General features: G+C 51.7%; 6 protein-coding genes across 6 annotated transcripts; 2 read left to right on the forward strand and 4 right to left on the reverse strand.

The window, feature by feature from the left end:
* Window positions 1-89: 89 nt before the first annotated feature.
* VTN00DRAFT_2517 (uncharacterized protein) lies at window positions 90-4,172 on the reverse strand (the record flags this gene model as incomplete). Its single annotated transcript, XM_069428741.1, has 2 exons — window positions 90-967; window positions 1,025-4,172. The coding sequence occupies 2 exons, from the start codon at window positions 4,170-4,172 to the stop codon at window positions 90-92; spliced, it is 4,026 nt and encodes a 1,341-aa protein (XP_069283566.1).
* Window positions 4,173-8,366: 4,194 nt separating this feature from the next.
* VTN00DRAFT_2518 (uncharacterized protein) lies at window positions 8,367-9,155 on the forward strand (the record flags this gene model as incomplete). Its single annotated transcript, XM_069428742.1, has 1 exon — window positions 8,367-9,155. One exon carries the CDS (start codon window positions 8,367-8,369, stop codon window positions 9,153-9,155), a length of 789 nt encoding a protein of 262 aa, XP_069283567.1.
* Window positions 9,156-11,700: 2,545 nt separating this feature from the next.
* On the reverse strand, window positions 11,701-13,969 carry VTN00DRAFT_2519 (uncharacterized protein; the record flags this gene model as incomplete). Its single annotated transcript, XM_069428743.1, has 4 exons — window positions 11,701-12,149; window positions 12,215-13,096; window positions 13,145-13,540; window positions 13,594-13,969. The coding sequence occupies 4 exons, from the start codon at window positions 13,967-13,969 to the stop codon at window positions 11,701-11,703; spliced, it is 2,103 nt and encodes a 700-aa protein (XP_069283568.1).
* A 2,261-nt stretch (window positions 13,970-16,230) lies between these two features.
* On the reverse strand, window positions 16,231-17,027 carry VTN00DRAFT_2520 (uncharacterized protein; the record flags this gene model as incomplete). The annotated part of the gene is made up of 2 exons (XM_069428745.1): window positions 16,231-16,890; window positions 16,950-17,027. The coding sequence occupies 2 exons, from the start codon at window positions 17,025-17,027 to the stop codon at window positions 16,231-16,233; spliced, it is 738 nt and encodes a 245-aa protein (XP_069283569.1).
* A 1,210-nt stretch (window positions 17,028-18,237) lies between these two features.
* VTN00DRAFT_2521 (uncharacterized protein) lies at window positions 18,238-18,813 on the forward strand (the record flags this gene model as incomplete). The annotated part of the gene is made up of 1 exon (XM_069428746.1): window positions 18,238-18,813. The coding sequence occupies one exon, from the start codon at window positions 18,238-18,240 to the stop codon at window positions 18,811-18,813; it is 576 nt and encodes a 191-aa protein (XP_069283570.1).
* Window positions 18,814-23,745: 4,932 nt separating this feature from the next.
* VTN00DRAFT_2522 (uncharacterized protein) lies at window positions 23,746-25,023 on the reverse strand (the record flags this gene model as incomplete). Its single annotated transcript, XM_069428747.1, has 3 exons — window positions 23,746-23,850; window positions 23,963-24,853; window positions 25,006-25,023. The coding sequence occupies 3 exons, from the start codon at window positions 25,021-25,023 to the stop codon at window positions 23,746-23,748; spliced, it is 1,014 nt and encodes a 337-aa protein (XP_069283571.1).
* Window positions 25,024-26,111: the final 1,088 nt, after the last annotated feature.

Genomic DNA, 26,111 nt, shown 5'->3' on the forward strand with positions numbered 1-26,111 from the left:
AAAGAGAGAGAGAAGGTAAGGATTATGTGTGAGATTATAGCGGTACAGTTCCAGGAAGTCAATTAAAACGTCGCTAACCAAGCTGAAGATTAAAATCCGCGAAAAGGATCTTCGTTACGGAAATATATCTCACTGCCATCTTCGGATCTCGGGAAGTCGATATCGTGATGTCCTGAACCCCATTGGCTTGAGTCTCTCCTCACAGAGTGTCGCGAACGATAACCTCCGCGATATCGGCCCATATTATTAGTGCTATGGATGAAAGCCTCCATTCGAACAGTGCCAACGGCATCGAAAAAGTTACCCGTTCCGACACTCGAAGGCCCGCTGGCGTCAGATGTCCGACGGCTGAAGCTGCTCCCACCGCTGTTGAAGCCGTGGCCAATTGACGATGGTGCATAGATATCAGAAGAACCAGCCGTGGTCGCGCTATATGTTGAAGGCATCGTTACTTGGCTTGCGAAGCTTCGAAGTGCACTTGGTGGAGCGCGAGGGGCAGTGTTGCTACGCTTGCGTGCATGGGAAGAGAATCTCGGGACGTTGGGAGGATCAGCCGCATCCATCACGGGGTCAAGGCCCTCCATTCGATCCATCGGGATTTCCGGTACAGGGACAGGATGAGCATTAAAAGAACGGTTTCCTTTTGCTCCAGATAGTGGTTTAACCTTCGCGACTTTGATGGAGTCACGGATGGGGTTCCGCCGCAGCGCAGCTGTCGACGGAGAGGGTGCGGAGTTTTCTTGGGGGACTGGAGGCAAGCCTGCCAGATCGTTCATTCCCGTCGCCGAGTGGCTCAAAAAAGACAGCGCGGTAAGCCAAACAAAATGACGCTCCAGAGTCATGGCTGTGAATTTTAACGCTCGTTGTGGAGTGAGGATCAAGATAGACCGGTTGAACTGGCTTTGAGGACTTGCGCCCTTTGGCAATGGATTGTCGTCTTTGACATCAAGCACAGATTGAATGAGTACTAATAAACAGTTAGCGATCATCCTGAGTGTCGAAAAGAGGGCGCTGTGTAAGTTACATTTACGACCACTCTTTCCCAGCAAAGCGCTGCCGCTCGTCGGTTGCTTGCTGCTCCACATGACCGCACGTTCATATGGTGCAAGCCAGACCCATCTCTTGTGCCTGACACCATTGCTTGTAATATTTGCAGATACTTCGTCCGTGTTCTTTCCGATTTCCCAGCCGTCTTTTGAGTCCGAAACGCCGAATGACTTCCTTCTGCGTACGTACTTGTACATCCATTCTCCGACCATTGTCTGGGCAATCGCATCGACAACACTGGTCTGCTGGACAGATGTCGCTCTCGAGTCCTCTTTTTTATGCGAATGGGTCCGAGAGGAACCTGTGCGACGGGAAGACGGCTTCCTACCGGCGCGTCTATCTCGAGGTGCCGTTATGTCATCATAAGGCATTGGCGGCCGAGGGCTATCAGGTGCATAAGACGAGGTTGACATAGCCGGGGGTGAGCGGCTCCTTGTACGCTCAGATTGCCCGGCTCTGGATATTGCTGCCGCGGATCGGACTTTGCGAAGAGTTGGTCTCCTCGCAATAGGTCGCCCTTCGCGGTCAGTGGAGTTCCTGCTACCGTACGGGGTCGGGCTCTGTGCACCGTCACTTGCACTGATCGGGACTTTCCTTGAGCTGAGCCGAATAGGCACGGGGAACGGAGGCTGTGAAGCAACGCTGGACCCGGCGCTCCCGCTATTGATGCTGGGTTCACTGGGACTTCGTGGCCGCGTGACTTGGCGCGCTGCTGCTCCACTGGAGATCATTGCTGTGCGGCGAATATCCTGCTGTCTCGACCCGGAGGACATCCTCGATGGGCGCGTTCTCTTTGAAGATCCTACACTTTCCCTGTTCGTTGATCTTGAAGGCGTGCCGTTGTTTATCGGGGAATCGTGCATCTCAGTATCAGAACCGAAGCCAGGTTCATCAATCTCACGTAGAGGGCTGTCCTCAAAGCTGGAACGAGCCTTGGAGACCAGCTTTCCTCGCCTCAGAGTATACGAAACCATTGGACGGTTGAAGAGTTCGTCGTCACTGAACATATCAGGCTCAGCATCCGGGAGCTCTTCGTCACTGATATTCTCAAAGCCGGCAAAGAGACTGCTCGTCCTAAGAGGACGCCGTATGCCAGAGCTGGTATCCTGGGACAGAGGGCCATTGTCATTGTTTCCTGGGTAAGCTTGCACTTTCTCTGGCTGTTTGCCCTTCGAAATTTTCGCCGGTGATTCAAGAATCGGCGGACTCCTGAGAGGTGTTCTAGACGACCGCGGAGGAGGCGGACGGTAAGGCTGGATCGGGGATTCCCCATTTTCAGCCGCCGTTGGCGGCTGGTCAGGTATCGCCGAAGGGAGGAGGCTCGCCGGAAGTTTAACGGGTCGCTTATCGATTCGGATCTCTTCCGTCTGCATGCCGACTGATCGAACATCCACAATCGACCTGAAATTCGTTTGACATGAAACACTTTTCGTCTGGGGCGGTAGAACCACGCTCCGGGGAGATGGCGGGTCTGACCCAGGCGGATAGATTGCAATTGTTGGAATGGAAATTGACAATCGCTGCTGCTTCTCACCGTGAGTTGCTTCATTTTCTTCCTTATTCGAAATGACGATCTCATCAGTCTGAGTTGAGATAGAGTTCGTCATAGCCTTCTCCGCAGCCGAGGTAGACTGCGGTTCCAACTCTGGAAGTTTTGGTGTCAAAGGAGGGCTAGGGAGGTCGCCGATAGTCTGACAGGAGGTGGACACCATCTCAATCGGCAACGTCACAGTGCTACTGTCCTTCATCTGGCAGGAACTGGTGGTAACAGTGGCAGATGTACGCTTCCTGCCTTCGTTCGGGGCGTGCTTTTCTGGAGGGGGTTGGGTGCGTTCTTCTGGGTTCTCCGCCGATCGCAGGGCTTCAGACTGTGATGGCAATTGAGGGGATGGAGGGGGCGAGTACTGAACACCAATGTCTCGGTAGTCGGCATGATGGGCAGGCGGGAATTTCTCGTCCTTTGCGAAGTCTGGCACAACTTCCGCTGCCCGTGCTTGCTCCAAAGAATCTGGGGTCCCGAGACGATCAACGCTGCTATTCCATGAAAGCCCAAGAATTTTCCTGGCTTTCATCGCCATCGACAGCTGGGAGTGAACTGACAGAGGTCGCTCTTTTTCCTCTGGTAAAGCCTCAGGGGAATCTGGAGCAAACTCATCTCCTGATTGACCTATATTTTCTTCCTCTTCATCAAAGGCCAGCTCCTCGGCAAGATTGAGACCCTGAGGCTTCGCTCCATAACCATTTGCCATGCTCATGACAGAATGTCTGGAATTGTGACGCTCCTCATCCTGGGTGGTAATACTCGTTGTGCTGGTCCTCCGTCTTCCCAGGTCACTGCCGGATCGTATGCTCGCCGTATCACTGCCCTTCGCGGTTGCATCATCATCGTCTTTCGCCGACTCATCAATGTCGGCTTCCGGAGCTTTCTTTAGAGAACGGGCTGCTTGTGCGGCTGCGACTTCGTTGAGTACAACTTTAAGCCGGCCTTCAACTACGTGAACTTTCCGTTCTAAGTTTCTTCGCTCCCCTTCCCACGATTGCTTATCTCGGTCCCATAGCATCTGTGTTCTCTCCACCTCTTCCTCCTGAGTACGGACCCTCTTCTGCGCTTGCTCAAGCCTCTTACGGACTTCTGATATGTTTTGCAGAGCCTCATCACGCTCCTTGGTCAGCTCACTAAGCGCGTTTCCTGTGCCGCCCTCAAGGAGCTGCAGCTGTCGCTTCAGCGACCGGGTCTCTTTTGTACTTTTCGACAGGCTCTCATTGAGGGCCTCATTCTCGGTCCGCGTATCATCCAGACTCGATTCCAGTTCATCAATTACTTTCGTTTTGCTCTCCAATTCTCTCCGCAAGGAAAGGATCTCTGACACGAGGGAAGCATGCAAGGTGGGCGTAAACCTGCGCGGATCGAATGTCGCTATAGATCCGCGATTCATGATATCGACTACGTCTCCGCGCTCCTCAGGGGAGAAATCATGGAGCGGCAATGACGCGGAAGATGATGGAACAGGTGATGAATCCCTCCTCCGGAGGGACTGCCGAGGTGGTGTTCTATAAGCTGTGTCTGACTGCGTAGGGGATAGTTCCGCCGCGTAGGCGGTATAGTCTTCAGTATCGGTAGCCATCTCTTTTCGGTCATCCACTTCAAAACAGTAGCCACGCTTGTCATCAAAGGCACTTTATTCTGCGCTGCGTAAGAAATACACTGGCAAACTGATTCCGAAAACGGTTGTCCAGGGCTGAAGCATCGCAGGGCATCTGTTCTAATCCGAAGTAGCGGGCGTGGGCATATAGCGCAATGCCTCCTGTTCGTGGGACGACGTCAATTGGCTTGGGAACAGTGATGACTCAAGGCTCCGAGCACGGATAGTGTGAGGACTATAATCTGACGTCCCCGGGAATGAGAAGATCTGGCGCGACGCGACTGGATGTTCTCTATAGAATTAGTGCTGAGATACTTCAGTCAGCTCGATTTTCGCATTCACATTTAGCAGAATCTGAATCGCGATCGAGCGACAGACGGACAGGGCCTTGCGGGGTAACCTGCTTCTTACCGGAAAAAACGTTGACACTCGACGCCAGGCGAGTGGTGAGGTCGTTCGTAAGAATGTCGCTGTTAGAGAGGGGGTAGAACATCCGTCTGGACTTGTTGTCTCTGAGCACACCGTCGACAAACTCCAGGGTAAAAGACACGAATCGATTGACAACACTCCCGACCACCGATTCCAAGCCTGTAGTAAGACATGCGATTGCGGTTATCGCAATGACTATGGGCCGAACAACAGACTCAAGGGATGCTTGTGTTTCTATCATGAGCTCCCGAGCTCAGCAACGGCCCACTGGGAGTCTCAAGGATCTGAGGAGAGATCCAGAGTGAGCGTGGCAAGATCACTCTGGCACGTTCACTCCGGCTTGCGCAAAACGCGTATGAGCACATGAGCTAATCCAACGTCTCGAGTAAAGCCATGGAAGACAAGCTGTGCTCCCCATGCATAAGGCGCAGGGGTGCTTGGTAAGAAATGGAGAAAGACAAACTCACCCGATTAGCTGAAATAGATAGACGGGGATCCACAGAGTCTGCCGTTCAATGCACTGGCCATGGTAGCCGAACAGACGGATTATCGTGGCCTAAAATCGGAAGAGGTCGAGATGCGTCTCGACAGCGGGCCTGTCAACAGAACGAACTGTACCTTGCAGAACAACACTCTTTATCTTAAAAAAAAAGCAATGCAGGACGCGATCACATCACATCGTACGTTCCCCTACTAATGAGCACAAGTGTGAGCGACCCAAAAGAATAGAAAATGCAGAAAAGGAGGTCTTAAGGCTCGGCGATGGCAAGCCTGTTCAATGTAGCTCCGTCATTAGTGATGGACAAGCTCGACCGGGCAAAGACAATCATAGTGGGGTGCGATAACCACTGTTGGCCAATTAGACAGACGAATCGCTTTGTGTTGCTGTTCTCCGAATCTGCCCCCAAGATTTTAGCCCTTGGGGCCCCTATACTGCGTATGTTACGACAGTTACAACGGGTTTCTCCTTTATGACGCCTGGGAGAATTGTTCCCGGAATATTGGCGAATAGGCGCGCTGCGGCCGTCGCCAGTCCAGGAGAGAATTTTGAAAGGTCATGAAGGCTGGCTTTAGAATTACTCCAAGCTATCTAGCGTGTCCAATCTGAATGGCTGCACCCGCATTGTTTTAGCGTGGCGTTGGCTCCGGCTGGCTGGCGGGCATCCTGGCGACTTGTTTCATTTATTCAAAGCAATTGTACGCAGTAGCATACGGTATCCGACAATCTGGTAGATTTGGCAGCTGAGGCTTGTTGACATCGCCCGGCCCGGTAGGAGGCTCCCAATCTCCAGTGCGTGGAGGACGGCTGGAAGACGATCCTGATTGTTGCTGGAGCAGTCCGCTGCTGATCGTTGATCGTCGAAGGCTGGCGGACACCAGTGCACAAACCGGCTGTGAGCTGCATATACTACTGCGTAGTTTAGGCGCAGCATTATTATTATTATTGCGTACTCCGCTGTAGTATCATTATTATTTGGAGTCGTCTGGGCTAAATTTCCGCTTGGCAAGAGACATACCCACACCAGCGTACGTACTCAGTACACGGGGAAAACGTCCACAGTACTGCGCCGTACGCAGTAGTAATAATCGTGCAAAAGGGTTCGAGAACTCGTTCTGGTATCTGTTAGGGAACCGAGAAAGAACCGCTGAGGGACGGAGTTGGTTCCATTTTCGCTAGGTGTTCGCGCAATTAAACCTGTGGAGCATCGAGAACTCGGACCGGCCTTGTCCTCCAACTGGAACCTCTTCCCGCCAGCCGTGTGGCCCCTATCCCCTTTTTTCGAGGATGAGATGGCAGCATGTCAGCATCGATCCCTTCAGAGTTCTGACTAATGAACGATGACGGGCAGGGCCATGCGAACGCGGTGTCCACCGGAGGTGAAAATTGGTCCTCAAAGTGCCAGAGCGTGCAGTAGTTAAGAGGGTCCAGCTCCAGATAGACCCCACTTGGGCCGTCACCCACGCCAGGAGCTCAGGGGAACGATGGTCGTTGGCGCAGGTACCTGGTGATAGCCCGAGTCGCGACCCTTGTCGGGGTCTGCTGCTTCGGACAGGCTCATCTTCAACGGTCAGCACTTGATAATCCTCCGTGACAAGGTTATTATTGGTATCATGCCGTGCACCAAATCCAAACAACACATGAAGTTCACATTGCATTGTGCACCTGTACGCGGCTCAACCATGGATGCGATCTCAGTTTTCTCGGTTCATGGCTCGATCTAAGAACGGACCGCTTCCCTAAACGACGAACAGCGAAAAAAGCACAAGTCCACTGCCACAGGGGCACAGGGCGCGTTCCTTGGGTCCTAGACTCTGGGGGCAGTTCTACAACGTAGTACCTAGGAAGTACGGCGTAGTAATACTCTTCTGGCACAGGCAAACAAGCAATAACCGAGTAGTATTCCGTCCTGTGTACGGAGCACTCCGTACGCAGTGTTGTCGAATCGTTATCTGGTCGCGCACAGTGTACTCCGTAGTATCATCTCAATCCCTCTGCGTTGACTAGTTCTAATCCATATTCTGGTCTGATTGGGTCAAGAAGTGCCACAGCAGTCCAAAGCGTCAGCGCGAGTGTCGCATCATCGTCCTCATCACATCACCCCCGTTGTGACGCGTGCAGGCTGCAGCGTGCTCAGGGGCCGTCAGTCACGGGGCGTGGAGATCAGTGGCTCGTTCACCAGCGGCCAGATAGTAATAATAATAATAATGTATTATCCCACATCGTTGCAGTGATGACGATCTTGATAGAGACACTCTCATGCATGAAGAACTTATCTCGCCTTAGCTGAAACATCACGGGTGCCCAACGTGCATAAAGCAGGGCCAGGAACATCGAGGAATTGTGATAAGTGCTCTGTAGATTCTTGTTCAAATGATGACTGGCTGCTCCCTGACGGATGTACTGAAGGAAAAGGAGAAAGATGGACTGATTGCACTTGAACTCTCGATGCTTCTGTTGCTGTTATCTCGGCCCGGCCAGGTCACGGGTTCTATCATGTCACGCCTGCCTCTGCTCGAACACAGCATTCCAGCTACTCTCGATTTTATCTCGTCTTGTCTTTCACACCCTCATCGTTCAGGACTCTCGAGGATATCCACCAGATCTTTTGCTCATCTTTCGTTTTCCTACCACTATATCCGTGCAGTCTGATCTATTGCTTGCAGGAGCCAGGAGAGCGGAGAGCCATATCCCCCCTACGGCAGCAGCTCCACGGACACGGATCGTAACAGCTGAACCCAACATCGGGGAACCACATGTTCGTTCCAGACCCATCTAAGGCCCATACTTGGTCTTTCCAGCCCCGGATGCGATCGTTTTCATGATCATGCAAGGCGGTTGACGATCGGAGCTACTGACGCATCTACCGCTGCGGACCCGTTCCGGGCAAATAGTCATCGATTTACTATTGGCAAAAAAAACTACGGTTCAAGGTCCTCGGGGCCTGGCGGCCTGAACGCTGATGTTTGACCACTGCGTTCCGGTTTCTCCCTTGATCTCTCCTGACTAAGCAAAACAATGTTAGTTAACTAGTTAACATATTCGAGTCGGGATGTGACTCATTGGTTGTCATCGGGGCGTTGGGAAAGATGCCTGGCTTCTTTTTTTTTGAATTTACGTACTGACTTGGTACTTTGCGGTTTGTGCGTCTGGAAGAAAAAAACCGGTCAGACCATCATAACGTCCGTCCGAGTCCCGATTTGACCAAAACGCAAGGCCTGGCGGACGATCGACCCGCGCTGAAGAAAATGACCGTGCAACAGCCTCCCAAGGTTGTTTTCTTCGACGTGTTCGGTACCTCCGTCGACTGGCGCTCGTCGGTCATCAAGGCCCTGATAGAACACACTGACCGCGCGCTGCGCGACCCAGGCAAAGATCTCTCTACACAGTTGCGGGAGGCCGCGTCCGCGCTGACCCCGGAGGATTGGCGTGCCTTTGCCGACGAATGGCGGAGGTCTTACTACCACTTCACGCGGAATTTCGAACCCTCCAAAGGCTTTATCTCCGTAGACCAGCACCACTACGAATACCTCAAGAAGCTCCTCCAGAAATGGAACATCGAAGGCCTATTCACGGACGACGAGACTCGCGAGCTCTCCCTCTGCTGGCACCGTCTGGACCCGTGGCCCGACACTGTCGAAGGCCTCACCCGGCTGAACACGACATTTGAGACCTGCACCCTCTCCAATGGCAACGTCTCCCTGCTGGAAGACCTCCGACAGTACGGCCCCTTGCCGTTCGCGCATGTAGCCAGCTCGGAGCAGTTTGGCGCCTACAAGCCCTCGCCGCTGGTGTACAACGGTGCAGCGGCGCGGTTTGGCCTGGAGCCCAAGGACTGCGCGCTCGTCGCCGCGCACCTGGGCGACCTGAAAGCCGCGAAGGGGTGCGGGTTCCAGACGGTGTACGTGGAGCGGGCGGACGAGGAGTCATTTACGGAGGAACAGATCACGGAGGCAAAACAGGGCGGCTGGGTGGATATGTGGGTAGATCTGAATACTGGTGGGTTTCTCGAAATCGCCAGGAAGTTCGGAATCTAGGTCCCACGTAGCGTCCGGGGCAGTCTTAGGGAGGAAAAATGCTGGAACGGACGTTCCGTTTCAGCTTGCAAATCTACCCAGGCTTGTGTACCGTATTCCCTTCATGGAAGGCGGCGTCTGCAGAGCTCCCCGCCCTGCGCCAAGTCTGCAACGGAGTTCGCATCCGTCACATGCAGACCTGGGTGGCGTACGCCAACCCAGCTGACAATATGACATGTCTGGACCGATTTAAAGTATTTGATATATCAGATTTCGTACAAGTTCTCTCCGCCACACCGTATGCTGTATGAAGTAGGTTCAAGAGAACCAGGTAGCCACGGTGCGGGGTACGCATATTCTACGATACAAGTAGACAACACAACCTCCTAGAACTGGATACATCACTTGTCGGTCAATTAGTCTACTAAGTCTACGGAGCTACTAGGTGATCCGGATTCTTGGGCCAAGAGACCTACCTACTTAATCTAAGTACTGACATGGTGCTTTCGTTGTAAGCTTCGCAGGGAAGCTGGCGGTATGGTATTTGATGGCACCCGGGGATTAATAGGCCGCGAAGGATATGCTACACTGTCTGGCAAGGACTTTATCTTGTTGATATCATGGTTGACAAAGGAAGAAAGGAAAGAAGGAAGGTTCCATTGCTGAGTAGTAGTAAGGATGATGTCTAAAACTATCTACATGACGCCGAACCCTTCGAGCTAGATATCCTCCGAATCCTCGGCTTTGGCAGAACTTGATCGGAACGCGGGGCTAGCCAGGACCTGCCTGACTACCTTATTACACCACAAGTCTAAAATACTACATTAATAAATGGGATTCTGCCTGCTAGAGATTGTGAAATAGAAGAGGACTTTAGTCTAGCTACTATTACCCAATCTGCGTGTTTACTTATTCTGTACAACTAATTCTGCCAAGAACTGAATTGATAAATAATTTAGGCAATTATTAGGCCTGTCAAATGAAGAGTAGGCACGGAATTCATCCAGAATTCTTCAACATAATCAGATACATGAGACAAACTTTCTGCCTACTTATCTTCTTGACTGCTAGTCTCCCACACTCTGGCTTTCCACAGACAATTCTTATGTACCATTTACTCTCAGCTGAAAAGTTGGACAACTTTCCACATTTCTATAAGCTAGATAATAAGTCAAATTCACTACAAGCAAGCTCCTGGCTCGACACTGACAAGGAGGAGATAGACATTGAAGAGAAACAGTGTCTCTTTGGGTGGTTTATCGGTCTAAGAGGATGTGAGGCTTCTAGCGATGAGAGAATCTCATTGATGCTACAAAGTATGGAACAGGGATGGCAGGAAGCACTTAAAGGCAAGGAATGGCTATCTAAGAGAAAAAAAAAGAAAGAAAGAAAGAATAACATCTGTGCACATGTAATGTCACTTTCTCTTTATGTTGAACTTTGTGTGATTCGGCGGGTGTGATCGTGGGGCAGGGAGCCCAGGGAATGAACGGGTGGGGCATTCTGGGATAGAGTCGAAGAATGAGAGGTTGAAGAAGAGGTTATATATCTTAGCAGGATGATTTGAAGGAATAGCTGGAAGAATGGCCAGGTCACGACAGGTACACTTGTAAGCCTGGTAGAAGTGTTAAGAGAAGATAGGTGGCAGGACCATGAGAGGTTGAAGTTGAAGCAGAGGACGAAGAAGATAAAGAAAGTTATCAAAGCATAGTACCTCCCGACCAAGAAGACCAATCATTCACTGGTCAAGTCTGGAGGCATTCACTGATCAATGAGAATTTCCACCAAGTGAGTAATCTGCTCGCCTAGGTAGATCCAGATCTAGCACTTAGCACCATTCACCACAGTTGACATTAACTGTACAGGAGACTACCTACCATTCCATTCAAAACCCTGAAGTTAGTAGGGCCCTGGATTCATAGTAAAAAACAGCTGATAGTTCACCAGCCAGTACTAGGTAGAAAAGGAATAGGAAGCCCGCCTAATAACCTGTCGGACAATAAAGGCATACATAGTACAGAGAATGCTAGATAGGATGCTTTGAACCATGGTTGAGTGTTGAATATGGCAGCCTTAACTTAGGCCACTGTAAGAAAAACCACCTGGGAAGGTGTTGGGTTTCGTAAAGTCAACCCGGGAAATACATATTTACCATTCTTCTTCAATGTCTCGTTTTGGACCGTCCAGATATGTCTGTCTGCCTATACTATATACATCTTTTAAGTTCAAGAAGGGAAAAGACCCCGGGGATTTCGACTGTGGGCGAAAAGAATGACCTCATCTCACGAAGATTTGCTTTAACTGATATATGGCAATCCATCTAGGTATAAAGCAATCGATTGGCGTTGGTATCAGTAGTAAAGCAGGTGTTTGCATATATCAATGTTTATATATAGGGATATCAGATTTATTCGATCGATCAGGTCATATACCATCCATGATATCATGTCATATCATATCCAATCCAAGTCGCCAAGTCAAACAGCCAACCAACCAACAAAAAGCCACAAGGCACACCAATCACAGCCGTATGAACCAAAAAGAAATGGGGGAACGAGAAACAAATCTACAACTTCGCCCTCCCCATCTTCTTAGCCCCTTCCCTCTCCTCAAAGTACTCCCTCACCCTGCCCCTCGCAACAGTCACCACCTCCGCATCCTCCACCGTCGGCGGCACATTCACCTTGGCATCAAAGTCGCCCTTCACTCCGTTCTCCACCAACTCGCGCAGCACCCGCCGCAGCGTCTTCCCGCTGCGCGTCTTGGGGATCATGTTCCGGCCCTGGATGATGCCGCCTAGGGAGGCGATGGCGCCGATCTGCTCGCGGACGAGGGTGTTGATGGAGGTGAAGAGTTCCGGCATCGGGGTTGCTGGGATGGGGCCATCGTTGGAGCCAGGGGTGGTGCGAGGCTGGATGAATGCGAAAGGGAGGTGGCCTTTGAGGGGGTCGGGGATGCCAACGACGCTGGCTTCACCGACGTCGGGGTGGGAGAGGATGGCTTGTTCGATTGCGCCTGTGGTTTGTCAGTTTTGCTCAGAAAGAATTGGTAGCTATAGACATAGCAATGTTAAGACTCACCCGTACTGAACCGATGCGCCGCAACGTTGATGATATCGTCTGACCGCGCCATGATATGAATGTATCCGTCTTCATCGATCATGCCCGCATCACCCGTGTCCAGCCAGCGGCCGTTAAAGCGCTTGAGGTAGCCCTTGTAGAATCGTTCTTCGTCGTTGAAGAGTGTCGTGAGTCCCGTCGGAGCCAGCGGCGTCACCATCACGACGTTCCCCATGGTTCCCTTGGGCACTTCGTTGCCCTCGTCGTCGACGATCCGCACGTCAAACCCGGGCATTGGCTTCCCTGCGGACCCGGGCTTGATGGGTAGAGGCTTGTAGGCTGCATCCTGAGGACTGGCCGGAGCAAGCAGACCGGCTGTGCTGTGCTGTGCCAGTCCCGAGATGGGAGACCCGGACTCGGTTGACCACCAGTGGTCGACGACGTTGGCACCAGGTGCAGCATACTTGGTCAACAGGTCCTGATAGATGCGAATGATGCTGGGCTCGCTCCTCTCGCCCGCGAGGAAGAGCCCCCTAAGCGTCTTCAGCCCGCCGCGCCGGCCGACCTCTTCGAAGAACTTGTTGTCCGGGTCGTCCTTGCGGATAGCGCGGAGGGCAGTGGGCGCCGTGGAGAGGGTGTTCACCTTGTGTTCCTCGACTACACGCCAGAACGCTCCGGCGTCAGGGGTGCCGACGGGCTTTCCCTCGTACAGGATGGACGTGGCACCCACCATCAGCGGTCCGTAAAGGATGTAGCAGTGGCCCACAACCCAGCCGATATCTGACGTGCAGAACATGACATCCCCGGGGCCATTGATATCGAAGAGATACCTAATAGAGAGGCTCAGTCCGACGGCATGTCCGCCAGCTTCCCGAATGACGCCTTTTGGTAGGCCAGTCGTGCCTAGTCTCTATCAGTTTCTGCTGACCTAGACATAGTCAATCGACATACCACTCGTATAGATGACATACAACCCCTCATTACTCTTCACAGGCACCGCCTCAGCCCTCACGCCCCGATTCCGCGCACTCTTAACCAGCCTCTGCCAGTTCCGCTGACCGGCCAACTTGTCCGGCTTGTCCCACCGCAGCTGATCCCGCTGCCAGATGATGACCTTCTCGGGCTTGAAGCTGCTCTTCTCGATGGCACCCTCGACCATGGGCCGGTAGGCCAGCGGGCCCTTGGTTCCCTCAATGCCGCACGAAGCCGTCATGATCATACGCGGCTTTGCCGCCTCGATGCGCTGGGCGAGGGAGGTGGCCGCGAAACCGCCAAAGACGGCGGCGTGCATGGCGCCCAGGCGGACGATGGCCAGAGCGGCGATGAGCGCGGCGGGGATCATGGGCACTGACAGCGTTAGCATACAAGGCATACAAAGATACAAAAGATAGAAGACATACTGTAGATCAGCACAACATCCCCCTTCCGCACTCCCTCCTCCCTCAGCACACCCGCCAGGACCTCGACCTCATCCAGCAGGCGACGGTACGTATACTTCTCCTTCGACCCCGTGACGGGGGACTCCCAGATGATGGCAACATTGTCACCCCGTCCAGCGGCAACATGCCTATCGAGGCAGTTGTAGGTCGTGGAGATCTCGCCGTCGGGGAACCAGGTCCAGTGCGGGTGGGAGACACCGCTGGGGAGGGTCTTTGTGGTGCGGCGCAGGGCACGCGAGGGTTTCCGGTGCCAGTGCAGCAGGTCGGCGTGGTGCCGCCAGAAGGACTCGGGGTCGCGCAGGGAGAGCTCCTGCACGGTGTCTTGCGGGTGCGGCATGGACGGTGTGAAGGTGAGACTAAGGGGGGGGGGGGGGATGAATGTGATGTGGGTGTCTGTCTTGATGGTGATGCTAGCAGATCGAGATGGAACGGAGGTACCTGATATGTACCTAGGAAAGTAGTGTAGGAGCTCTAGTCAGCAGTAGTAAATAGTAGTAGCAGGTAGATCCTGATCCGCAGGGATAAGATGAATCAGACCAGCCCCGTGCCTGGTAACAGCAACAGTCACAGACGAAGCTGAAGTATCCAGGCTTCCTCTGCCCAGACGCAGCCGACGGGTAAAGCAGCCGCTTACCGAGGAATGCTGGCCTGTAGGGAGTCATCCTGGCGATAGACGGCGTTGTCTCTGCAGACCTGGGGAAGCCATCGGATACCCCACACGGCGCTCTGTTCGGCTATGGGCGGTGGGGTATCGGCTGCCTCTCCCCGCGAAAGCCTTCCCCGGCTGGGGTCGAGCTGGCTTAGAGTGATAGCTCTCCAGCGAACAAGGGGCCAGAGCTCCAGCCCGGAGAAAAGGAAGAGCACCTGTTCTGTTCTTCAGCCGCGTAGGATCGACTCTCCCTAGTCCTAAGGTAGGTACATACATGTCCAGCACATACCTAGGCTCTCCGCATCCTGTCCGCGGTGCGGGGAAAGCCCGCGCGCCCCATAAATGAGAAATAAGCCTCTCTGTCTCACCAGCGACTGGGCCCAATACAGTACAGGGACAGAAACGGAAACAGAAAAAGAACAAGCTCTTCTCTCTTCCTTTTGACCGTGCAGCGCACAAAAGATCCCACGTCTCGTGCATACCCGTTCTGCAGTGCCGGTGGCCTCATGCTCCATGAGGACATTCAAGCCTATACTACTTGTATAGTACGGAGATCCGTCCAGCCTGAGCCGCTCCTCTCTTCCTAAAATACCTCATTTGCCCCCCTGAAGGATTAGGTGTTAGAAGACCCGATCAGGGCAGATCATCTTCTCCGCCTGGATTCCGCTCGAGCGAAGCTCTTGTACTCCGTACAGTAAGTACTAAAATTCAAGGCTTAGACAACTTAGGCTTGCCTGCCCCGCCATCGCCTCGCCCATGCTGGTATCCGTCCAGAATTGCTGTCAGATCACAGAGTCTCGTCTCTAACTGCGTAGAGCTCACCGGTAGTAAGTGTCGGGTGCTGGCATGCCGAGGGCTGTCACCAGGTCACATGTCGACTCGACCACGAGGATGACGGGATGGCCGGTGGAACGTTGCAGGTTGGGCATCAGGACATAATAAGGGATGCCCATGTGATGTTGGTTTTTGAAGTCGTGCTACACAGTACGCTCGGGACATGTCCCGGCCATGAGCATGCATCGACGGAAACACGAGAAAGATCCAGGCAGATCCATCGACGATCCGGTACATGGCTCGAGAACATCGCTTTGCTGGCTGAAAATGTGGTAGACTGAACGTGGGAACGATCCTAGAAACAGAGAGAAAAAACTAGATATCATTGAAGGTTCATTGACTATCTCCAAAGCTCTGTCGTAGGGTATCATATCAAAATATGTGCTGACTTGTCGATGGCGTTCTCGCGGCTTTTTGGGGGAAGACATCGCTTCTTCTTTCAACACTCAACAGAAAACCCAAAAGACTGTAATCAAAACGATGCATCGCTCTCAATATATCAGAGATCGCGCACGGGCACATCGTCCCTTCCATCCATCTTCGCCTCCCTTCCTCCTCCTCCTCCTCCTCCAGTGTTATACTCATCCCTCTCCATTCCATTCCATTCGATTCCTTCCCATCAATGTTTCCTCAGTGATAACCCGACAATTTCTATAAGTTTGCTGGTTCAAATAATCCCGACCGCTCCGGCAAACCCCAAGGCAGAAAGTTTCCCGAAGCCTAAAACACCTATGCTGTGATTAAATCCAAAGGCGTCTCCAAAACACATGCACCGTGCATATCAACCATTAACCGTACGTTCGACGTCTCTGTACTCGGGAAGTCGGCCAGCCAACCTGCCGGAACCGTGCTGGTAGACAGAGCTGGAGCCAGGAGCAACCGCAAGGATTCCCGCAGGTATTTTCGCTGTGTACGAGAATCGAATTGGCACCGCACATGCCCACGCGATTTGGAAGACACTGGACGAGTCCTCAAAAGAGATAATTTAAAAGTCGATAATAAAAAAAAAGAAGTATCCACCAGAAAGAGATCACGCTTGCGTGTAGAGATAGAGAGACCGGACAGACGAGCAACACCGAACGGAATCGACAGAACCTTTTTTTGCAGGTCCAGGTTTATAGAATTGCACACTTCAGGCCGCTGCGATGAGGCTTGGACCGATCGGGACGGAAGGACTTCGGATATTCAGCATTGCCATCTCGGTCTTTGCCCTGGCCGCCGAAGCCGGTCCCTCGTCGGTCCTGTCCTTTTCCTCCCTGCTGCTGCATGCGCTGCTGCCTGAGCAGCCGGACCACGTCGTAGAATGCTTTCTCAACGTTAATGCAGTTCTTTGCGGAGGCCTCCACAAATTCGCAACCCAGCTCTTTGGCGAGAGCGGATCCTTCCTGTGCAGATACTGCGCGCTCGACGACCTTGTCGCTCTTGTTGCCCACCAACATCACCGGAACTGGACCGGTCGGCCCCGACGGAGGGTTGAGGGGCGATCCCAGGTAGCTGCCGCCCGTGGGGGATCCGGAATTCGCAGACTCCTTGACCAGCTGTATCTGGTTGTAGAACTTGTGAATACGAGAAAACGAGGCTCGGGACGTGATGCTGTAGACGAGCACGAAGCCCTCTCCATCCCGGATCCACTGGTCCCTCAATGCGGTATATTCTTCCTGCCCCGCGGTGTCCAGCACTTCCAGCATGCAAGATTGTTGGTCGATCACGACCTGCTTCCGGTACGAGTCTTCAATGGTGGGATCGTAGGTCTCGACGAAGTGGTTCAAACAGAGCTGCTTTTTATTCAGTCACAGCTCAAGAGGATGGTGCCTTATCCATGGGTCGCGCAAACCTGAATGGTAAGAGCCGTCTTTCCTACACCTCCATCTCCCAGCACCACCAGCTTGTACAACGTCATTTTCCCCGACATGGTTGCCAAATCAATCTCACCCTCGGTGAGAAAACGCTTAAACTTCCGACAGATGTGGGAAGGGAAATTAGAGGACGCGGTAATGGAACGGTAAAGCTGCGGGCGCACTGTCCGAAGTCGACAGCAGCGATCACAACGCGCACCCTAGAGGATACAGAACTTAAAGGGCAGGCTTGTTAGAGACCTGAAGCCACGTAAGCCGGGGAGGGCCTTGAGACCAGGGTGTACTCACCCAGCCAGGAAGAATTGAAGACAGGGCGGCTTTCCAGGGCCGGATTGCGCCAACGGTGTACCGGAGGAGCGTCGTACGAGAGAGTATATACGCTGGGCGACACAGCCCGGTTGATATACGAATGTCAAAAATGACCTGCACGCGAGGAGAGAAGGCTTGCCAGAGCTTCTTCAGAGGACCAACAGCATGTGCCTGCACCGGACCGGCATATGAGGATGCAGCCAGAGGACGGGGCGGCGGTGGGCAGGTCTAGGTAGACGGGATGCGGACCGACACTCGGGAAGACGGCAGAACGCCCGACCAGCACGATCTCAGGCAAGGACAATTATAACTATACCAAACAACCGGGAGAAGGACAGGATGGTAGAAAGAAGGGAAACAGGAGGGCAGCAGTCGAGCGAGAAGAACGGGCGTCGGCGTTCGAGGGGGGCGGCCACACAGACCGGGCGAAAAGAGAGAGAGCGATTACTGGCGGCTGTACGGGGGCCGACGGGAGACGTGCGACCCGCGCAGGGTGAGTTTGAAGCCGCCACAGCCAGACCTCGACCTTAGAGTTGACTTTGGTTTCCCACTTCGCCTGACGGTTCCGGGCAGCGAGTGGGCTGACAGCAGAGCTAGCCCTCTCCACAGCAAGCTCAAGAAGCTTTGGCAGCACCGGATGCCCTTTGCAGTTTGGATGCGAGACAATTGAATCTGCTCTCTCGACGATCCGGACGGGAGGCAGATGAAGAGGACGCGGCAGCGGGAACCGCAGAGATATACTGACACTGTGTACGCAGTATGCGATAGAAGGGTCAACAAGGACGCCAATCAGATGAGGACGATGCCGTCTTTTTTTTTCCCCTTTTTCCTGTCCACTGTTCTGCTTTCTTTTGGTGCATCCTTACGCTACGCAGCAAGAGAGCAGGGATTGTTCTGATATGGTTATCAACCGGCGGATAACGTGCTCGAGGCACCGTCCGAATGAATTATCAAATTATGACTGCGACGTCGATTCCAAGGTCCCAACCAATGCAGCTGGCGTTGAACGGGTGCATGCTGGGACCCAGAGACCTCGTGCTGATCGCCGCGAAGCTGATACTCGGTACTTGCGGCCATGAGCACGGAGGTACCCCGTGCACGCCCGGAGCGGCCACGGAAGAGGAAGAAAGACGGACTCCCCACCATGCCGGTCTCTCCCTCTCCCTCTGTCTCTCTGCCTCACTCAGCAACATCCACAGCCCAGATGACATGATCCATCCTTCCTCCACGCCCACGCTGACACTGTTATTAGCATCCACCGCCATCCACCGCTCCTCCCGACCTGCAGCTCTCCCAACCTCCCAGCTTCCCACGGCTCGCGCGCTGGTCCCGTCGTCGAGCTCGAGACAAAGGACCCACCGGCCCGTCGCCGCTGCTCCATGGCCCATCGTGGTCGTGCCCCCAAAGAACGAGGTCGAGCGATCCCCGGCGCCGTCTCTCAGCGCCGCAGGCCCGCTCCTGCTACCGGCATCGCGCTACGGAGAGCGCACAGCGGCCTCCACGAGCCAAAAAGGTTCGTGCAAGGGTCACTAACTCCCCATTTCCTCCCACTGTCATCGCGGGTCTGGTGCTGCGGCGCGCGCCACCTGAAGCTGCTGCTGCTAGGCGCTCCTCCTTTTACCCACCTTGAGCCACTTTGCGGATACCTGCTCGACTTACGCAGTACTACTGGAGAGCCCGCGCGACTCTCAAGAACGAGTCCGGTTGCTCTCTGGTGGATGCGGATCACAGGGTTCTCGTGCCTTTGGTGCTCCTAGTCTCCTTGACAGCTCCCCAACTTGAACCGCCAAATCCCGACTCCGAACATAGTACTGCGTATTTTTCCCAGTATCAAGTCTCCCAGTGCTATTAGAATCAGCAGGGGCACGGGGCTGGGCCCGTCTATATAAGGGGGACAGATTAGAAACCGCTGTCGGTCCCTCAAGGTTAAGTTATGGGCCTGCCCAGCATTCCAAGTGCAAGCATGGACCATGTCCCACTGCCACGGGAGAGCTACTTGGTCTATCTAGACTACTCCGTACTCCGTACCAGTACTGCGTACTCCTTCAGAGTCAAGCTGGTTGGCTCGAACAAATATGGAGTAACACGAACGGCACAGCTGACCTTTGCACCTCGGAATTATTACTACGTACTGCGCATACTTGGTTAATGTTGGGGGCTTCCCAAAGAACAAGCCAAGGTGGCCGTTGGAAGATAGCCTACCACTATGTAGGCAACTTGGTCAACGGCCATGCCGCCATGGTCATCTGGTGATCGCCGCCTCGGCTCTATCCAGTCAATAATATAGACCTGGCTTCAACCAGACTCAATTTCCTCGGTATTACTCCGTATGTCAGGACCCTGATGGAGACCCAGCGCGGAGCACTCCGTATGGAGTACGGAGTATGTATGACTTATGGATCAAACAAGGCTACAAGATCCTGACGTTGTCGACGTTCAGGGGTCGATTATGACAGAGCTTGACTTGAATTCTGGGCTGCATTCGTCAAGATCCCTTTCTATTGGAAACTTGCGACACTCTGTTTCAGAACACGGGCCTGAGTCCTGACCGAACAGCACCATCAGAACGTGCTCCCTAACCCCGTACAGAGCATGTGGGGTCGTTCATCACTTCTCTAAATTTTCAGCGCTTTTCCCCTTCTTTCTCCGCCTTGCTCTTAGGCTCTTCCAGGGCTATTACCTACGTACCCATCGCTCTGGCCTTGGGACCGCTACGCGAGGGATCGGGCCAGTTATCCCTGATGAAGCGACCATATCATGCCCCAAGCCCATCAAGCCAAACCAAAACCAATTGCAGATCGACTCTCCGACCGAACCGTACCGCACGGGGAGCGGAAAGACACAGAATCTCGGAATATTTCCATTGCTGATTCAAAATTAGGGCTTCACCGATTTGACCGTTGAAGCTTCCACCCTCGATTAAACCTGGTTAGCTGGTACGGAGTACACGTACCTAGCTACGGAATAACCTGCAAGGATTATTTACGGTAACCAATACCCATAAGCTGCAGTCTCCAAATGCATTGTTTATTGTAGGCTATATAGCCTACCGCAAACTTGCATTGCTAAGTTGCGGTGCCGTTTTGCACGACAGTCTTGAGCGGACTCCGTTCGCATAATTGAAGCTAGTACCGCATCTATTAGTGTCATTCAGTAGTCATTATTATTGCGCCATGAATACACAGTATATATTCTTTTATTGACACTGAAAGGCATGGTGTTGCTACAGATCATCTGTTACTGCGAAGAATAAGACTGGTTGGGTTTAGGAGCACCGGCGGCGCTGATATTATTGGTGATACGTGTTGGCACCGACTTTCCTGCCAAGGGTGTTTCGCAGGATGGCTTTTCCTCCCGTCCAGCAAACGATGGTTGCCAGGTCTCCAGCACAATCGAACGGTGTCAGGGAGCTGCCCGACTTTCCCAATCGAGTCATTACTGCGATGTACTTCTCTCGGCCCGACGTCAGAGAGAAGATAGGGTAACATGGACGTTTCACTCCCCGAAACTATGGAGAATGCATAAGCGACCTTGAAGCTTGGGTTGCAAGAACTACAGAAGGAAGCTAGCGATGTGAGTGTCAAGCGATGAAATTTCGATATCTGACATCAAGGACCATGCTGCAGGCATTGATCCTTGCTAGCAAGTTTGCTTTTACCCTACGAGTTTCGTCACTGGGCACCGATGTGTACACATGGATCGTCCACGTGCAGCAATAAACTGTGAATCCGATCGGGAGCCTCACTTCTGCTTCTTGGCTTGCGTCCTGATAGCTGCTGCTGTTGAATCAGCTTCGTGCAGTAGCACAGATCGACAATTCCCGCTCATACAGAGGACTAACTAGCAACACGACCAATATGAAGCTGAAACAAGCCACTGTTGGTGAACCAAAATGGTAGTAAGTTGTGATCTTTCGAAGGTTGTGATGCAAATTTTCATCGCATTTCGAATCACATCCTAGAACCTATTCCCGATATCTGGTTGATCACGGAGAGCACGCTATCGGCCAATCAATTTATCACGGCTATGGCTAAACAAAAGAAAAATGCTCTTGCTTTAAGCGCATGCTTCCGTCGCCAGTTTCTATGATCTTCTACGCACCGGCGCAGTTCCTTTGCCGTCATTCCTGCAAAGTCGCCGAAGGGTTCTGTTGACGTTGATGCATGGACTAACCGAGTCTGTTGAGTCCGTGCGAGACTAGTAAAGTCGCGAGCATGAAGAATCGGCATATGTTATCTCTTTCCTGCAGTGTCAGCACGCACAAATCGTTCTGTTTGCGTCAACGATAAATTGTTTTTAGTGGCCGGTACGATACAGGAGTTGGAGTCGGGGCCAGAGAAAAAAAGAACGAGATTCCCATGGCCGTACGCTTGGTGTCCCGATAATCGGCCCCAGGGTACACGAGTGACGATGCTGCCTTAGACTGCTGCAATGATAATACAGTAGTATGATGGCCGCGATTGTGGCCCTTTTGAGAAAGTGACTTTCGATGACTCTAGTACTGCCATTCCTTTTTTTTCGGATACAATATCCGCTACTGCTTATCGAATCCCGAAACCTTGATGTGGTGTTTTTTTATCTAGTCTAGCGCCAAGACCCCTGTCAGATGTTTGCTAACCAAGATGCTATCTGATACTAAAAAATTTTTTTCTCATCTGCAGGATTATTCCACCACAAAAGCTCTCCGAGGAGATACTCCTCTCGACCTGGGATGAGCACCCTAGGTGAAGCCTAGACACCAAGATATGGTCAATATCAAACCATGGCTTGAACCAGCCTGCCAAACATCGTTGCCATCATTCACCTGCCGCTGCATGACGTCCCTTGTATGGAGAGCACCCCGTGTTATTTTTATTATTACCGCGCCTAAGCGCACCGGAGTCGCAGACCGACTTGGCGGCAGGCTCGGAAACTACTGCATATTCTCGAAAAGTCCAGCCCCAAGGAATTTTTTTTTTCTGTTTTCGAGAATATCGAGATGCGCTTGACGCGGGCCAACGATTAAAGTTCCCACCCACATTTCCTTGTCATCTTCTCACATCCCAAAGCCACACAAGCTTAACACGGACCTCTCGATTTCCCGATTTTCCCCCCACACCTAAAATGGTGCCCACTTTCATCTGCATCCTGCAGAGTCTGCAGAAATTCTGCACGAGCATGCGTTCGACTGCAATCATATACGTGGATTGCAGGATCTGTACGGTACATTATTCGGCACGGGTTTGTTGACGCGCTTGATGCAGTCCCCACCGACAGGGCTTGGGCTGGGGGTCTTGGAAGTCTAGAAAAATGTCAACCGCGCCTTGCGGTCTAGATCTAAATTTCTTCATCTTATTCTCACAACACTAGTGTTTGAAGCTAATATGTGATAGGCAGCAAAGCTGAGCGATCAGTTAAGCATATCTGAATGCTATGACTATGACTTCATTCAGATTTTTAGACACAAAAAAAATTTTTGGCAGGCGTGGGGGCTCCTCTGCTATTAGTCAGGTTTAGTCAGGTTTTACAGTGAGTTTTACATGTTGCACCTGTACTAGGTACCAGGCACTACATACTACTCCGTAACTAAGCGGGAAGAACCGAAAGGATATCGGCATTTGTTTTAGGTGGACATTGAGAAGAATTGAGCTTGTTTTCAAGCAAGACCAGCAGAGGAAAGAAAAAAATTTTCTTTGATTGTATGTACGCGCCTATACTTATATACATACCGAATGAAGAGACAACTTCCGACACTTTCTCATTTCATGACCGTGCTCAGTTGAGTTAGCCTTCTGAGACACAGCAAGCACAGGCCTTCCTTCAAACAAAAAATAGGTTTGAGAAGATTCTGGAACTCTGTTTTCTGTCAATCTCTATATCTAACTTAATGTCGGACCTCTTCTACATCATTGTTATTATTCGAGAATTTCGGTCTAAGTTTAGATTGACAAAGTTTACTTTTACTTCGACAGTAGAACTTAGATCCGATAATATGTGGTAGCGATATTATTATGACTATTGGCAAGGCCGTGTGGAGATAGATGCACATGTACGCACAGTGGTACTGTACACTGGTTACTGTACACTGGTGGTACAATTATCCTAGCATTTTCGGTCAAGGGCAATTATTTATTAGAAAGCAATTTTGAGACTTTTTTGACAGTTGACAGGCACAAACCCTCTCTTTTATGCATGATCTACAGTACAGTACAAACTACATAAAACAGCTGTCACTGTCAACGCGATGCCATCCACAACTTTTCTCTACAGTAATAACTACCCTACCGCGTTTCATAGCAAATTCACATATATATATTCATATATATTCTCAATTGCCCTCATAACCAATCGATCTGATCTCCGATATAGTAGATATAATAGACTAGTGTAACTCTGTCATCAAGCATGAACCATGATCTCCGACTTTCCGTGTCCTGTCAAGCGTGAGTCGACAACATATAGCTACTACTGCTGCTACTGCTGCTACTATTCCTCCTCCAGGGGAAGAATATCCGGATACGGCCCGGCTGGGATGATGAGCTCCCCGCCGCCGGCGGGTTTGCCTCTGGTGTTGGCGTATCCGATTTTATACTATAAAATGAGATAAAGTCAGTCAATCAGTCAATGAGTTCCTCAGACTTATCTTTATCTGAATCCATGCCACGAGCAAAAAAAGAAGAAAGGAGAGTCTAACGAAACTAACCTGATCAAAAAACGTCGTCCTCCCAAACACCCCGCCCCTCGTCTCGCCGGACCTATCAAAATACAACCTCCGAAACCACAGATGGATCCGCGGATAATCATGCCGGATCATCTTCAGATTGCACCTGAAGAGCAGATAATACGCGACATCGAACCGCGCGATGGTCGTATACAATCTGATATCCGCCTCGGTGATATGCTCCCCGAACAGGAACGGCTGATGACCCGGTTGACCCAGGTGTTCCTCGACGCGATCCAGGGCCTCAAAGAGCGAATAGACATTCGCCTCGTAGGCCTGCTGGGTCGTTGCAAAGCCGGTCTTGTAGACTCCGTTGTTGATGAGCGGGTAGACCCATTCGTTCATGGAGTCGATTTCCTTCCTCAGATGTTCGGGGTATAGACCCCCTCCGGGACGATTGCACTCGCGCAGCTCAGCGGGGAGGAGGTCATCAAACTCGGTGTAAAACATACGGATAATCTCACTACTCTCGTTATTGACGATGGTCTCTCTCTTCCGGTCCCAGAGCATGGGGACCGTGTACCGTCCCTCGTAGCCCGGATCGGCCTTGAGATACAGATCCTTCAGCAAGGTGAACCCGTACAGCGGGTCCTTCTCATCTGTGCCGTAGCGGTCGGAGAAGAACCACCCGTCGGGCCCCAGCTCCGGGTCCAGGACGGCCATGTCGATGATGCGGTGCTCGACGAGGCCCTTGAGGGATTGGACCAAGTTGGCGCGGTGCGCCCAGGGACAAAGGTAGTTGATGTAGAGGACGTAGCGGCCCTTTTCAGCGGGGAAGGGTGCGTCCGGGGAGCGGGAGATGGAGGAGCGAAAGGTCGAGTCTTTGCGCCGGAAGTGGCCGTCGCTGTCAGCGTGTTTGTAGATTTTGGGGGCCTGGACAAGTTGATTAGCTTTGATGTTCGAATGTGATAGTCCTGAGATTTTGCAGAGCTTGGAATTGAACTTGGTATAGGAAACAAAGTGAAACAAAAAGGAAGAAAACGATATACGTCAGAAAGCAGCAAGACTACATGAAAATAACATACTTCTTCTTTCTCCGCCATGTTGGAATTAGTATTTGTTGCTGAATAGGTGTTTTCTTCGCAGCTCCAACGAACTTCGAATCCGCGCGGTCAACCTCTCGATACTATATAGAGGAGCCTCGTTGGTATCTAGATAGATACCATATGATACCAAAGCGCCTACTCAGCAAACAATCCGAAGCGTGAGATGTGATAGCATCAGTATCGGATGTATGTTTTCCGTTATCTCCGACCACAAATTAATAATTGACTGTCCTGAACGATGTACAACATGTACGGAGTGCTAGGTATACAGTGCACGGTCAATGATATATAGTCAGCATCGTACTCAGTCAGTAAAATAGGTGGACAGATGTACCTGTATCCGAAGCGCAAGTGATTCCGCTCAATTGGTAAGCAAGGCCGCTCGGATCGGATAACGTAATCCACGGCCGAGCCGCGAATACGACCGAACCGCGGATTTTCACCGCACCCCCAAATCAACATTCTTCAATGTGTCATTTTTCATCATTTTCATATAAAATGCCTTTATCTAAGGAAGCTTGCATGCAAATGGCTATTACCGCATGAAAATATAAAAAAGTCAGATCAAAATTGAAAGCTGCTAAGATATTTGGTGTATCTGAAAGCACCCTTCGCGAGTGGCTTGCTGGCATCAAACCACAATCAGAAATATGCACTAATGGCCATAAATTGACTGCTATTGAAGAAGAATCTCTTGTCAAGCGACTGCTAGATGCAGATAAACAAGGCTTTTCAATTCGGCCAGAGTTTCTGCATGGAATGGCACAAATTTTACTTTGTGAATGTACACAAGATTCTACTGCAGTCCTTGGAGTCAACTGGGCCTATTCTTTTACAAAATGCTGTCCTGAACTATGTACAAGATATAATTGAAGGATTACATACCAGCATGCGAAGCAGGAGGGTCCACAAGTTATAAAACAGTGGTTTGAAGTTGTATATGCCACCATTCAAGAGCACAGCATACATGAAGATGATATATGGAACTTTGATGAAACTGGCTTTGCAATAGGACTCTGTACAACATCTGTGAAAGACCTCATACAGTTATCCAGGGAAATTGTGAATGGGTCACAATCATTAAA

This window comes from Thermoascus crustaceus, assembly GCF_041956765.1.
Source record: "Thermoascus crustaceus strain CBS 181.67 unplaced genomic scaffold VTN00scaffold_10, whole genome shotgun sequence".
Taxonomy (NCBI): domain Eukaryota; kingdom Fungi; phylum Ascomycota; class Eurotiomycetes; order Eurotiales; family Thermoascaceae; genus Thermoascus; species Thermoascus crustaceus.